General features: G+C 42.0%; 1 protein-coding gene across 1 annotated transcript in view; it reads left to right on the forward strand.

The window, feature by feature from the left end:
* The first annotated feature begins 169 nt into the window (after positions 1-169).
* Positions 170-16,327, forward strand: part of LOC119649167 (transcription factor AP-2-epsilon) — a 361,599-nt gene continuing 345,441 nt past the window's right edge. The window contains exons 1-2 of the mRNA XM_038051198.1: positions 170-624; positions 12,359-12,406. Coding sequence (XP_037907126.1) covers positions 12,368-12,406 — 39 coding nt within the window. The 5' untranslated portion in view covers positions 170-624; positions 12,359-12,367. The remainder of the gene's footprint in view (positions 625-12,358; positions 12,407-16,327) is intronic.

The following is a 16,327-nucleotide window of genomic DNA, read 5'->3' on the forward strand; positions in this document are numbered from 1 at the left end:
CTTCAACATATATCATAATAATGCTGACGCTGGAGCTGAGGCTCATGCTGCTGCTGCTATGGCTACAACATTAGGGAAAATTTGTTATATACGCATGGAGATAGTAGTAACAGAGGCCGAAGTATACACCCCCAGGTATTCAATAGCCGAGGGCTGAAAAATCGTTGCAGTCGTATTGAAACCTTAAGCGCGTTAGTTTGGATTTTTTTGCATATATTTTTGCAAGTAAAATAAGGACAAAAATAGTTGATTTAAAGTCAATCTAAATAAAATTGTTCATAATATTATTAATTCCATTATACAGTTTAATTCGCGCCAAAAGTTTTGTACATTTTATTAAGTCTCAGTGAAGTTCGTATATAGTTCTGTGCATCAAACAAGATAGTGGCTCCGGATCGGGTTGTGCGATTTGCTATTTAGAGAGTGGTTAAACCTGATGTTCCGATGCAAATGGGTTTCAATATGAGAGGAGTTTAGACATGTTCGGAAGATTTTAAAAAATACGGGTCATCGAGACTCACAGTTTTCACAGTTGCAACGTGTGAAGTTTTTAGATAGTGACGGTCAAGCTTCGGCTTCTATTCAGCAACTCTGGAATTCGTCACTAGTTTTAGAAATAGGAAGGTAATCAAAATAGTTGTACATAAAACCTCCATCGGTTCAATAGGTTGATAGATAGTAGATACGTATGAAAAATTAGTGGTAATATTTCCTGGAAGAATTCAAATGTAATTTCGATAGATCTCGCACGATATTTCTATTTCTTACTGAGAGACTCATGACTTTGAGAAAAGGCTTTTAGTTTTTTAATTGCAAAGAACAATATTGGTAGCTGTTATTCGAGCGTATCTCAATACGTACTACATATTTTATCTTCATATATCCGACGCCTATCTTCAGTAAAATAGATACTTTTAAATTCGATGACTGAGTTGGGATAATATGGCTCCACATAAGTATTTGACAATCTGATCTTTTTTAGCAAAATTTTTAAGGCTTTCCCGGGACACGCGTAATGAAAAATGTGAGTTTTTTGTTTTAAGTTCTTTGTATGTAAACCACATCAAAGGTATTCTAAGACAATTTTCAGGAGATTGCAAATAGGTTGTACGCAATAGATTTATACGCCTCTCTCTATACAATAAGCTAAAGATAAATCGACTGTAGTAGATCTCTTGGAAAAATTAATAAGGACACCTGAAAAACTAAAATCAGTGTTGAAAAATGCTGAATGATGAATCACGGTGAGTTGGTTAGAAAATGCATTTCAGCGACCACCAATTCAACCGTTTAGACGTACTTTGAGGCAAGAAGAAGAAGAAGAATTTAATTGATTCCAATGAGTATTTTCGCATCGTGTTCCTTTTCAAATCATTGACCGCTGGACTTAAAAATATCTGAATAGCTTTGTGGACTAGTTACGGTTTCGATTACGCTTATGGATAGAGGAGAGAAAAGTGACTAATCTCAATAGAGACTCAAGACACTTTTCAGCATATAGGAACAGAGAGGCAATCATTAATACTTGATACTGCATTTTTACTTTCACAGGAATATTGCAAGATCTACGAAAGAGTTTGGAGATTGTGGTTCAGACTGAATAGTCTAGTCAGTTAGTGATGCCTCAGCCAGGTTTGCTACAGTACAGAAAAGTCCTGGTCTTCTGTCAGATCTTCATTTGATTAACTTATTCTGGCGTCAGCATGATCTTAGACAAAAATTGGTGTTGTATCCAATCTAGGCCTAGAAAGCCTTATGTGTCTCTATAGAAGTTTTTCCCGATTTACATTTGAAAAATTTTCCCCTAAAAGTGAAGTTGTTTTCTATCATGTACACTGTGGACAGTTTCATTTAGATGCCGACTTTTTTCCTCCTCTCGCTACAGCCATACATCCTTCCAACTTTGCTAAAGCTTTATTCACCTTTATACTGAGGAATAGATCCTTGTCGTCAAAATTAACTAATAGTCCGTGGACCACAAGTGAGGACGTAAGTTGCTTTCCAAGTGGTCCCGTTCGGCATCAATTGGATGGATGCACCCATCTCTCAATTCTCACAAGAAACAACCAATAGTTATTCCTGTTCTATCCTTCCGCTTTCTTGTACTTTAAGGTCTCACTCATAATCGAACCTGAGCTTATCGGAAACCCATTGCCCAATTTTATTGGTAGTGGAATTTGGGTTTTAATGATTTATGGATTTGGGATAAGAGTCTGGTGATGTCGGATCTTTTATTCTTAATCACCATCTACGGTGGAACAACTGGTGTTCAGTCCAGGCCTGCCTTAATAAGGAACTTCGACCATTTCCGTATCCCAACAAGGTCCTTCAATTTGATATCTTTTTTTCCTGACGTTACGCCTGAACAGTTCACATTTAAGCTCGCTTGCATGTCAGATGCTCTGAGGAAGCAAACGGAGCAGCAATTCCGTCAATAAAATCAACATCAAGTGGCCAAGAGGAACCTGCACTTGGTGGCACCGGGGAACACTATTCACATTGACTTGCTGGTCATGATGCATTAGGCGAATGTTCCAAGGCCTTGGGCGATCAGACCCGAATATGCCACGAAGGCACACCAGGTGTTATCTGATACCATGGGAACCGGGATAGCCCTCGGAATTCATATGTCTTACGAGAATTCCTGGGGAAGTGTTCTCGCCGCATTATTTGCTGGAATTTTATGGGAATTGGGGTTACGTCCACATCGCCGACGGAGTCCTTCGGGCCTGAAGGGTGGAGTTACGTTATAGAACTCGGGTTTCATTCTACTTAGTTCAGTAGAGACTATAGATAGGTCTTGCATCCACTAGGATGAACATTGAAGTTTCACTCGGTGTAAACTGATACGGTTAGGCTTGTCACAGTGGGGCTCTAAGAACATCGTGGGGTTATGTTCACACGACGGGTACTTACATTAAACCACAATGTAAATGTACAAGCGACCGGTGACGATTAAAAAATGATTCGGTAGGCCTGAAGCGAAGTCAAGAAAACCAGTATACGAGTGGATTATATAAACTTTACGTCTCAACGACTTTCACGTTCGGAGGCGAACTGCTGTATGCGTATATGGAGTATTCAGTTCGAGAGGCGGGCAGATGGAATGGACCGTTCAGGCGTAACTGACAGGCCTGCTGGATCGTGTATGACAGACTTAACAGCTGTTTGGCTTTCTACGTCATCACTTCATCTCCGGCAAGGTCAATCGCTTTTTCCTTTTCTAGAAAAGATATGGTCTTTATATGTTTTTCAGGCAGGAATCATCCTCCAGTAGATTCAATTCCCAATGCATTGTTCAAAATTTTATGATGGAAAAAAATCAATGCGCATGTCCGACCTTCTACGGTAAATGCGTATGAAAAATTCCGGGCATTAGCTCTGGAGTTAGTGCAGTGCATTGGTGTACAGTGAGTGACTTGGTTGTGAACGTGTGATATTGCACAGCTGTTTATGGCTTGAAGCATAGGATGGGGAAACACAAACGCAAAAACTATCTAGGCGCCATCAACACATCGACATACCATTTCAATAACCGCAAGGGTCACGGACCAATTAGTTGCCTCGTCCCTACCATACGAATGAAAAAAACAAAAACAAAAAAAAATGACATTCTGTAATCTTTAGCGATTTGATTTGCTCACCTTGTATTCAGTGTTCTTGGTATTAGGTAACCTGCCCATTTCAGCCTATTGAATCGGATTTTGTCTACAATAAAACGGCGGTGGCATTGCTCATGATAGTATAAGCTACCGAGTTGTCTATCCTCATTCACAGCACCGCAAATTATTTGGAGTTCCTCATTTTTCTTCGTGAGAACCTATGTCTCTGCGCAATTCCTGAGGACTTATATGATCATTGATTGTGTAGAAGGAGCTTCGACCCTTTAATACAACATTTCGGATAGAACAGTGCCTGTAGGCTGAAATAGGCTCTGTTGGCTGACAAGAATCATGTGAAGATTCCGTTGTTAATTTAGTCATTGTGACTGATGCAAAACTGTTGAAAAGTTGGTCATATAGGGTTGGTCTAAAGGTTTGAAGGAACTGTGAAAGCGCATACCTCGATCGATATCCTACCCATATAGAAAGCTAATAATGAGAGAGTAGATGATTGGTGTAAAATGTGCCTGCCTACATTGTTATGTAGCTGATGCAATACACGGATGTAGAGTGATTCATCAGAACTTTGTATATCAGCATGGGCTGATCACAAAAATATATCCGGCTTATCATATGAGAACCTTGACTTTGCTAGTGTTTGCCTTCAGTCTGACGCTGCTTACCTGTTTCTCTCCAGAGCTGTTTGGCCAAAGTGCATGACTAAAACACATGTCATCTGTGTAGTAAAGGTGTTTTAAAAAGCATGCTCTGGTGCATTGAAGCTATCCAGGCCCTTAAGGTAAGGCAGCATAGAGAAAGTAATCGACAAAAAAAGTATTAGATCTCCCGAGAAAATATGATTTGTTCAGACTCTGCTGACAGTTTGCTCTATATATGATATTATCTGTCTCTGATAGTAGTTGTAGGTGTTTTCAGAAGCCCCGTACCGCTCCAAAATGATACGAAGGATGGCGATGTTAGTTAAGGCAAATGCAGCTGTTAGACATAAATGAATGGCGTGCTTCGAAATGTGAACGATTATTTCTCCTTCCACTCACTAGGAAAGATTTCAGATTCCCACGATTTACGGATGGGTAAGAATAGTCGCTTTGCAGGGTCTGCAGGAGTTGCGATGAACAGTTCCATGGGGAAACCGTGAAACCCAGTGACATTGCCTCGCAGTGCGTTGATTGCCGAGATTATTTCAGGTTTATTTTGAGAAGTGTATCTGCATGTTAAGTTCACCAGTCATTCCATCCACCCGGGGTGGAACTTCACGAGATGGTATACTGTTGAAAACCGTGGTTAAATGTTTCCTCCGCCTATTAATCATAAATGAGGAATGGACCGCTAACCCGCACAAAACCATCGAAACACGACCATTTGGAAGTTTAGTAATGCGGTATATGGGGGCGAAATCATTGAGCAGCGGGATTTGCCCATGGTATCGAAGTTCAAGTGTATCACGGTCACCGTACTCGCAGCGGTAATAAAAGCTTCAGTTCCCTACGGTCGACTATCCGATTCCAAGTTCCAAGACACCAAAATCGGACTCTAAGAAGACGTTTCCTAAATCAGTTGAAGCATTAATCTTATTACAGACTTTGTGATCGAAGAATACGCTTGGGATGATGAGGTAATGGAAGGTCATTACGCTCTTCGAGACCATGTTTCCCCATCACATATCTCAACAAGGCACTGGCAGACCCTACCTTGTCCTTCAGATCACCCTTCACGTTTGAGAAGTGTCTCTTAGACTTTATTCCATTACTCATAGGAATCTTCCTTCTACACTGTATCGTAACACCACCCTGTTTTCAAGACATGAGGTCGCACTTAGCGGATATGGTAAGAATCAATTTGACCTCAGAACTCTATCATCAGGCATCCTGCACGCTCACCAGACAACAATAGCATAGTGGCGCTAGAGCAAAAGGAGTGCTCCCCAGAATTTCAATTCATCTCCTCGCCTAACCTGGGAATCGCCGTAATTTTCACTTAAGTTTGACTATGGTATTCTGGGGATTCTCGATATCGTCGTCAGGGAGCGTCCGTACATCTTACAATCCTATCATAAACCATTGGTGAATGCAAAAGGTATTATCCGAAAGACCAGTAGGATTCCGCTTTTTTCGAAGCGCAAGAAAATTGGAGAACTGCAAGTTGCTAGTTCATAAAATTTTGTATTTTGACTCGCCTTTTACGATTAACAGGGGCAATTTTGAGTGAATTCTAAACTTCCTAGCTCACAGGTGAGTTACTGCCGATTTTCATGTTTATTAGTAATTATTATCTCTGAAGCACCTAGGGGTTACACAGTCATTCAGATTATAGTCAGACCATAATGACTTTTCCCTTTTCTTCCCTCGAAAGAAGTTCGGGATCGTACCATATATAGTAGTCTCGACGGGTGGAACTGCCTTTAGATGTTGGAAATAAACAGTCAAAATTAGCTTATATTTAGTTTTACTTGATAGCTCTGCCTTCTTGGTTAGTAAAGTAAGTTGGATACTCATCTTTAAGGTTTTGTTTGTAAAGCAAAACCTTATTAAAATCGGTTTACTGTTTGTCTGTCTGTCTGTCCGTCTGTCTGTCTGTCCGTCCGTCACACGCACTTTTCTCGGAGACGGTTATAGCGATTGAGACCAAATTTGGTAGAAAGGTGGGAACTGTGAACGCTCACGCATATAGTGAGTTCCATCCTCTTACGACGAATTTAAGGGGGTCATGCAAAAGGGGGGTGTACATTTTTTTTTTCATCAAATATAGTCATGTGGGGTATCAAATTAAAGGTCTCGGTTAGTACTTTTCGAAGCCGGTATTAGTTTTGACTTTTGCTGAAAAGGTGGGAGTGCGGGGGGTCGAAAGTGGTCATTTTTTTAACGAACCCATTCTCAGGAACTACCAAACCGAATCTGGAAAAAATCAGGGGGCTGCCACTATATGGTGCCTAGGCTCCGAAATACCCTCCATATCGATATCTGTTCAAATAAAGTTAATAATAGTATATTACTATAATTTTTTGTAATTGACAGGAAAACCCCCCTTAAGTTCACCGTAGAATCACAAAATGTAAGCTACAGTATAGATCATGATCCTGCCAAATTTGGTGAAAATCGCACTATTACTAACAAAGTTATACTAGGTCAAATCTGCGCTCCTTAGCAAATTCAAGACTATGAATGTCAATATCACTTGAAAGTGGCTATTTTCACATAATATATGCATATTTTACGTGCTACATGCTAATGGGACAAATGCACACCCAAATCTCATTATAAAAGAAATATACAAAACCTTTCATACCTGAAGCGTCTAGCTTCCGGTTTTCCGACTTGTTACAACCTTAATTTAGATCTTTATACAAGACTTACGGTGTATTATTTATGGATGCGTCCAGCAATAGGCGTTGGAAAGTAGAGTGGCCCTGCATCTACGAAAGGAGAAAGGTTCTGCGCAAATATTTATCTTTGATGGAATTTGTGCCTCAGTCTTTCGATGGCCTTAGCGAAATATATTTGAGACCATAGCCTCTGGTATATACTTTTTAGAGCTCGAGATGCGTTAATTCAGGCTCTAAATAGCAAGTCACTAGTCAATTATATTATCATGGCATGTTGCATATGTCGCAAAGACGAACATAAGTTAATTAGTTTAGTCTAGTGTGGGGAGTGGGCATTTCACACTCTCAGGTCTTTGTTAGATATTTTGTAGTATCCCCGGGGATCGCCTATTCATTGGCCTCCCGCCTATGGCGTTCGCAGGCTTTCGCGAATATGAGAACTTTCACCAGAGACAGGAAATGCCCAGACCTTACCAAGGTACCTTCGCTTGAGATTTGAGGAGGCTTGGTAGCTTCATATGAAGGGTTAAAAACCCTACTAGGGTTTTCATGTCTCACTTCTAAAGTGACAATAAAAACGCCGCTCTAGCTGCTGCAGGTAGAAGTTCAAATTTTTCCGTTCGGCTATCCTTGCAGTTTTAGGATTCACTGTGTATGCAAAACCCTAACGAGCCAGTCTGTCAGGTTTCTCATTACCAGCGATGTTTGAGTACATACCCTGACACCGACATCAGGAATGCTTCGTTTAGGCAGCCAAGTTTCAGCAGCACACTAGTTGAATTGATATGTGGTTGCTGTTTAGTGCTGATAATGCTGCCCGACTGTCTGAACATATTCGAATGTTGTAACTCCGCCATTTTTGTGGGAAAATTGCATATATCTGCGCTTAAAATATTGCCGTCATTTCGAGAGAGGGGCTCTGGTGCAGCCTGGTACTAACAGTTAAATATTTAAGAGTACATTTTCGACTCCAAGCTAACGTGGAGTCACCATATCCAGGAACAATACCTGAAATCCTACAGTTTGTTCTGGTGCAAAGCTGAGACGAGATTCCAGATGCTGCCTGGGAAGTGCACTTCAAGCAAATGATTTGCCCGCTTTTCATCGCTTCCTGTGTACCTCCCATTCTGTAAATGTATATAATGCAGCTTCTGGCTGCGTTCTTTGACAAGAATCCGGAGAGTTATGGGAGGGCAGTTAGTTTCTTCGTCTCCATGATGATCTCTTAGCTGATTTTATGATCTTCTTTCTAACCAGCCAGCCAGCGACTAAGTTAGACTATGGAGTTGGAATGAGAAGCAACCTTGCGGTTCCCATTGTCGGTCTTGAATCCACGTCTATTACAAAAGCAATGCTCCTGTGAACCGAGAGTGGGGTATGTTTTGATATTTTCCACTCTCCAGCAAGAGCCGCAATGTCAGATAATATCTTCGTGATGTCGACGACCTCTCCCCTGACCACCTTGAAGAAAGTGGGTTCATTACCCAAATTGAGAAGTTGCAGTTCGGCTCCTACCAGATACTCTAATAGTTTCGATGCTCTCGCGTTGTTGTGGCAGCTGATCCGTGATAAATAATATTCTACACGGCTGATTTTGTATTCTGATAACACAAATTCAATTCTAAATATCATCCCCAGTAAGTTATATTGCGGAGTTTTAGTCCGTTTATTTAAATCAATAATTGGTTCTCGTTGTTTAAAAAATTTTCGCTTCTTTCCTGAACTGAATTAGATGCAGTTGCCATAAAATTATTTAAAGTTGTCACAATCTCGGGAGATTCAGGATTTTACCTAATACTAGCACTAAGTGCCAAGCATTTAGGCTCGGACGATCCTACCTACTTAAATTATTGAGGGGCGCTAGTGGTGCTGGCCGGTAGTAGGTCAATGGGAGAACCCCTCATCCAACTCCCCGCAACATCGAGCACGTATGCAGAATTGTATATTTTTGCATGCTTTGAACCAGACTGTGTGAGAGTCCCAGGACATCAAGCGAAGCCGTGAGGGATTTAGGTACAATACCAATAGCTAACAATATTAAGGGAACTATAACCACTTCCTCCAGATGCCAAATTTCTTTGATTTCTCGATCCAGTCGCTCATAGTTTATCTTCTTCTCCACGCGTTTCCTTGCAATGTCGCTATTATGGGGGATAGCAGCATCAATAATATACGTGGAGCGACCCGTCAATATGGCGATCAGTTAGAACTTACCGGTCCCAATACATGCTCTAAGCAGAACTATCATATACAGCTTGTGGTTGCTGTGGCACAAGTGCCATAACAGTGCAGCCAGAAATGAGATAGTCCAACGTGTCTAACGCAACAACAGATTCGGCACTGGTCGTTCTCCACCCGCCCTTCCAATATGAGCTTTTTATAAGCTCGGGTGGCGACCACGACGTCCTGAGTGGCACTCTCTCAGTAAAGACCCCCCAGCACACAACTATCTATTCGACGAATGCAAATCGAATAATGGTTGCTAAAGACAACTCACGTGTTTACCGTGCATTTCCTTCAACTTCCATTGATCGATCCGCTCTTACTCCGACTTCACCCCACTCAGAGGATTAAAAAATCGACCCTTCAAGTTAAGTGGAGTCAGTCTACAGTTTGCCTTACAGGCCGCCGCATCCACGAAACTCGCCTACTCTTTGCAGTAAAAATAAGCGCGCAGTGAGTCGACTTGGCGTTTGATGTTGTGCTGCCATGTCAACCACGCCCCCACCTCTGATGTGACGAGGCAGGTTCATCCGCTCCACGGCAGTTTGAATCATGCATTCGGAATTTGGACATAGTTATCCGTATCCGCCGCTGAACGTTTTCCATATCGGTTTTTGTCCACGACAATATTAGGAATGTATAAGCCAGTGAAGGAATAGCGAATACATTGAATACACTTATCTTATTCTTCCCCGCGAGATGCGATTTCAGCACCAGCTTTACACGTCGCAGGAATTCGGGCAGCAGAGCATCCTTCAGATCACCAACTCGAGCACGGGTTCCTTGCAGAATTCCTAGGTACTTGTAGAAGTCGATGTGGAGGTCACCAATGCTATGTCCGACATTCGGCTCATGATGACCTTTGCGGACGGCTTTGATTCAACACTTGCCTAGTCCAAACCCTATCCGAATATTACGGTTGAGCATGTCTATTATTCGCAACAGACTTCTAAGATAGTCAGTGTCAGTACCAGCATACAGCTTGATGTCATCAAAGTACATCAAGTGTGTCAGTTCACACTTAGCACGTGAGCCATATTTGATTGCAAAACTATGCAATCTAATATAATTCAGTAGCCATGAAAGGGGTGCAGTGCCATGCAAAACCAAAATCAACAAATTCCCCCTGGAAGATGCCTCTCCGCATACGGATGGGCTCTGAGGCATTGGCATCCTCAGATGAAGGCACTGATAACATGGTGTGCCACCCTTGCATGACTGTCGCCAAAAACTTTATTAGTTTAGGATGAATGCGATGCAGATGCAGGACATCGATTAATCAGGTATGCGGTATGCTGTCGACAGCCTTGGCATAATCGATATAGCAACTATAGAGGTTCCTTGGATCTTTAGTTCCTGTCCAGCAACTACCGAGCCGATAGTGAGTTGTTCTTTGTAATCCCTTGACCCATCTCGCCAGCCCTACTACTTCTCAGACAGAGTGTTATTCGTCTCGAGGTGCGCATTGACCCTTCCACTAATAACGGACGTGATGAATTTGTAGTGGGTTGGTAGGCAAATAATCGGTCTTGTGCCCGCAGGATCCTAGACCGTATCTTTTTTTGGGACAACGTAGACAATTCCCGTAGTGAGGAAGGGTGGAGAGTCCTCCGGCCGACTAATAATCTGATTTATGCTATGGGCCAGCCGGCTGTGTACGCTGGTAAATTCCTTATACCAGAAATCCTGCGCCCGAGCCAGACAAAATTCTTGAAGCTCTTTATGGTTCGAACTTCCCCTTCGGTAATATCCGCAAAATTCATGCCAGGCGTATTGGCATGGCGGGCGCCCTCAGCGGTGATCCGCTCAGCATGAGCAGCATGCATAAAATGCACCCCAACATTCTCTTGCTTCGGTCACCGAAAACCGTACTGTCTGGACGCTTTGCTGGGATTCGTTGAGTGATCTGATAAAATTCCGCTGATTCCTTGCGTAAGTTGCATTCTGGACATGTCTGGAGTCACTTTCGCCATGCTGTCTTAACCGACTGCATACGACAGAAAGTTTCTGCTTTAGTGTATCCAGAATTTCAACTATGGGTGACTACTGGTATTGCAGGTGCCGATTTGAATCAGCCTAGCAATGTGCTGCCTTAGTGAGTCTTGTCGATGTTCCAGACGAATTTTCGAAACGGGGTATTTCTTCGGTCACTTATACCAATAACGCGAAAATGAATCTTCTGACCGTGCAATCTGAGAGCTGTAACTGCATGTAAGTGATTGTAGTTGCAGAAGTGACATATCAGCACATAGCCGAAATGAAATCTCATCATTGATTTGAGATAGAATTCTAAGAGTTGCTGGAGATGCATAGTGCCTGGGAGTACCTGGTCTATGCAAAGCATCGTTTTCCAATAATTTTGTACACGCACTTTGAAATTCGTCCCGAACTTCAGCGGAAGCTTCAGCTGGGCGGTAGAGAAGAGCGCTTCAGCGAGCACTGAAAGGAATGCCTGCAGTACGCGCGGTGTTGTTAATGCCGTCGCCTCTGCCCCTATCGGCTCTCGGTCACCAGTTACCGCAATGACTTCAAGCCGAACACGCTCCCTGTTGATGGCCGAGATTGTGCCGCCGCGAGCAATAAAGCGGTCCTGGTCTGCGACTTGCTGCACAGTCAGGTGCGGGAATTGCGGGAAACGCTCAACGAGTCTCTGGTGCAGCAAGGGGCGGTAAGATGTTATACCCACCCTGTCGTTATTTCGCAGTAGGAGCGGATGATCAAGAGATTCATTTCTTGAGTCCACTTCATGCGTTGCTTACACGAACCTGCCTACGGAAGCTGGAGCAGATGAGGCAATAATCCTTATCGTCGTGGCACCTAGATGTCGAACCGCCCCATGACTAGCGGTTTCGACGCCGTCACTAAGTTAGACGATTCCCGACGGTCATCCGTACCGGACCTTATAATTCTCCTTCTCCTCATTTTTGGTAATGCATTATATCCCTAACTGCCAGGTGTAGTAATAAATGCCTTAGTGAATAATCTGCAAGACTGCAAAAGTTTCTGCACTTTCCTCACCTATCCCCTGAGACGCTGCGGTGGTGTATATCCATTCAGACTGAAGCTATCCATTCCTCCTCCTTTCACAACCTTGCTTGGGACTGGCTACGGCGGAGTTCTATTTTATTTATCTAATCTTTTTATATAAAAATTAACTAATTTACACAATAAATACATAATATACTTACAGGATCTGGATATGTCTTTCCTGGCTACGTTGGATGCTAATGCTTGGCAGGTAAGTTGCAATTTCCATTTCAATGATAACCAAATCAATGCAACTTAGTCATTCGTTATGCATGCATATTAAGCTTGAATTCACTAAACCCACAGATGCACTTTCCCATAATGCATATATATTCAGTGAATCAAGTTTCCTATCGACTAAACAGGACTTCCAGGCTGGTCGACAAAATGGATTTACTGATCTACAAAATTTATGTGAAAGTAAATATCCTGATTAGGTGGATGGCTATAGAGTTGGAACTCACATAGCATAGACTAGACATCGTTTTCGCCATCAAACGCTCTAAGAGCAAAGTCAAGCAGGACAATGGCCATGCACCTGAATTCAACCACATTTGCCCATACTTTCAGGTTTGGAAGGCCGGATATGTTCATCGTCCTCACCAAGGTAGACACTATAATTGAATTTTATGTGAAATTTTCCATAAAATGCGGTCGACAGGATCTACGCTCTAAAGGATGATAGAGAGGAAATTTCCTATTTCCCATCTGTGAAATTTAGTGTCCTGTGGCTACTCCAAGTATTTTCGACGACATATTCTGACTGCTGTTAGGAGGCAGTTTTGAATTCTAGTTCATTGAGAGACACTCTGCCGAGCGAAATTTTAATATCCTTATTAAAGGAGCAATGTTTTTCTTAGACAACGTGTCCTGTTTGGTAGACATGCTTTAGAACTTATTTTATCTACGGTCGCAAATTCAATAATGTTCCCAACTTTATTCAAGTTGTTTTCCTTTGATCTTGACTTTGGATGGTTCCATTTCAAGTTGGTTAGGAAATGAGGTTGAGGTGACGTGGGCTTTATTTTTTCTTACACTGAATATCCTGGTTTGGGCACGTGTCATTCGAGGACTATGACTACGGTATTATTATAATGCTTTGCGGGTGGAAGGTAAATACACGTGACCTAACTGGGAAGTGTCATTATCAGAGTAGTATAATCTTTTTTTAAGAAAACTGTGGGGACGTTATTTGAGTACGTTGGAGTGAACAGATAAACGGGAAATTTGCTGTAGTTTGCAAATACATCCGTGAATTTTCTCATTTCTTGAAACAATCATAGCCATTATAGATTTTCCAGTAATTTCCATGAAAACGAGAATATCAGCACGATATTCTTTAATTGGTTAGCTTGGAGCGAATCGTCTCGCACGCTTCACACTTCTCTGTGGGTATTCATTAGAAAAACAACACGTTTCGCAATTCGCTTTAATCCATTTTCAGCATTACGTTCACTTAAAACAGTTTGAATTTAAAGAATTGTTAAATTTCAATTTTTTTCCTGAATGCAACCACCACGGAATTGTTTACCCCCAACGTACGTTGTGGTCGAAGATAATGATTTGTTGCTTACCGATTCCCTCCCCATAAACACCAATGCATGTTTTACCACTGCCACTTGGCGATAGGGCAATAAGGTGCATAAGAAGTAATCAACAACTGCCGCCTGGATTTGTCACCCTTGCTTTATCCCAGTGGTTGATGTATTATTCGCTTGATTTAGTCGACAGGTTCAGACAAATAAAGGACTTAGTCCTCTCCGAACATATCTCGGCTATCGTGGGCCAGTATAGAGTGTATGAAGGGGAAATTAAGCAAATACCACAGCGGTACGTTAAACATCCAAAGCCAAAAAGAATCTTTTACATGCTTTGAATGGGTAGAAGGTCAAAGATATCGCAGCTCAGGCCGAATACATGGATACCTTTACGGTTTGGATGGAGTACTTTCTGTGCAGGACTGCGTACTGCATATCCGAGAGTTTGTTTGGTTATCTTTCACACATGCAGGATCCAGTCGGTATTTAACTCTGTCCTCAAGATTGAATGAGCAATGTTTGTCAAATTAAAGAAGAAACAAAAGAGACAAAGAAATCCATTGATAAAGTAATAGCAAGTGAAAGGGTATTGTGAAGGACATGTGGACAGATGTGGTGAAAAGTGAATGAATAGAATATGAGAAATTCTAAAAGCGAAGGATAGCAACATGAAACTTTTCTTTTTCACGAATATGAATCGAATGGTGTCATTGATTTATGGTTGTATATATGGTTGTCATTTACCCTTGGTACAGTATAGTGCATCAACCAACCATCACCTACGTGTCATCGTTCGCGGTTACCTGAAATTCCCTTCAGCTCCTTCCATTACTTCTGTGATTAAATAAAGCAGTTAGAATGTTTATTAGAACCGCCATTTAGAGTCTCCAAAAGGACAACAAAGTGCCTTATGCTTAAGACTTTTCAGAGATAAAGGAGTCAAACGACTAACATTGACAATAGCTTCGTAATCAGGGAGGGAAAGTAGAATACGAGCTCCGTGGCAACTTTAGACGTCACACTAAGCGGTGTTATTGGTTCTGGCAAAAAAGGTGGAGTAGTCTCACCAGCAGAGGGTTAAAAACAGAAAAGGTAGTTTTAGGTAAGGGAGATTTCAAGAGCAAGATACGCTTTCCGGAAGAAAACCAGATCACCGACCAACATGCAAGGACGCTTCTAAGTGCTAAGGAAGATTAGGCAAACTTAAAGTCAAAAGGCATCCTGCAAACAATATTTGTGATATTAAGACAGTGGCAGTCAAAGCTAAGCTTATAGTTAAACGGAAGTGAAGAAAGAAGAAAGTGAAAAGAAGCGGAATATGTAACTTTCAAAGAAAAGCTTGCAGGAATGGAAGGAATCGCTGCCGAATTAACCGCATAGCCATTATCGGAAATATTTCTCATAAATTTCGGTCTAGGGGGAGAGGAATGATATAGGCCAGTAAATTCCACCAACGACCCTGCCCAGTTATGAAAAGGTTTTTTTGTAGATAGGGTAGGCTAATAATCATACTCACCGAGTGTTGGACAGCTAAACACCTCTCCATCATCACAAAACTAGCAACGAGAAAAACCCGAACGTAATGTGCAACACGACTTTATCTATCTCACAACGTTGTCTGGAAAAAGCTCGTCTGTGTCTGAATGAAGTTGCTAACGAAACTCATCCAACCACCAAAGTGATCGGCGTCGCGAGTCACTGCATTGCAGAAGACACAATCAGAGCATCGTTCTTTCTCACTCTTGTCCAAGTAAGAATAAAAACCTCCATGACCGGTTAGAAGTTTATCATCATCATCAACGGCGCAATAACCGGTATCCGGTCTAGACCTGCCTTTGTAAGGGACTTCAGACATTGCGGTTTTGCGAAGAGGTCCACCAATTCAATATCCCTAAAAGCTGTCTGGCGTCCGACCTATGCTATCGCTCCATCTGAAGCAAGATCGGCCTCGTCTGGTTTTCCTACCATATATATTAACCTCATAGACTTTTCAGACTGCTTCATCCTCACCCATACGGATTTAGTGTCCCGCCCACCGCAACATATTGTGATTTTAACTACAACCAGACGGTCATGGTACCGCTCATAGATTTCGTCGTTTTCTAGGCTATGGAATCGTCCATTCTTTTGAGGGGCCAAAAGTTCTTCGGAAGATTCTTCTCTCGAACGCGGCCAAGAGTTCCCAATTGCTAAGAACCCAGGACCAAGACGAATACATAAATAGAAGAAATTATCGACGATCTCAAAATTATAGTCGCCTATCTTTATTATTCTCGTTTGATCTGTGCCATTTGATGTTGTTGGCCCTTTGGTTTTTGTTTCTCTGTATTTTCATTTAATGTGCAGCCCAAGATCATGCGCTGGGGCAATCTGGCTGAAGGTAAATTTTACGCGCCGGGTTGTTTTTCCCATCATATCGATATCTTTAGCATTGGTTACTAATTGGGTGGACTTGAAGAGGATGGTGCCTCTTACATTTACTTCACCATCGCGGATCACTTTTTCCAGAACCAAGTTAAAGAGTATGAATAACAGGGCATCCCCTTGTCTTAGACTGCTTCTGATGTTGAATGGTCTCAAGAGTGATCCTTCTG

This window comes from Hermetia illucens, chromosome 2, assembly GCF_905115235.1.
Source record: "Hermetia illucens chromosome 2, iHerIll2.2.curated.20191125, whole genome shotgun sequence".
NCBI lineage: Eukaryota > Metazoa > Arthropoda > Insecta > Diptera > Stratiomyidae > Hermetia > Hermetia illucens.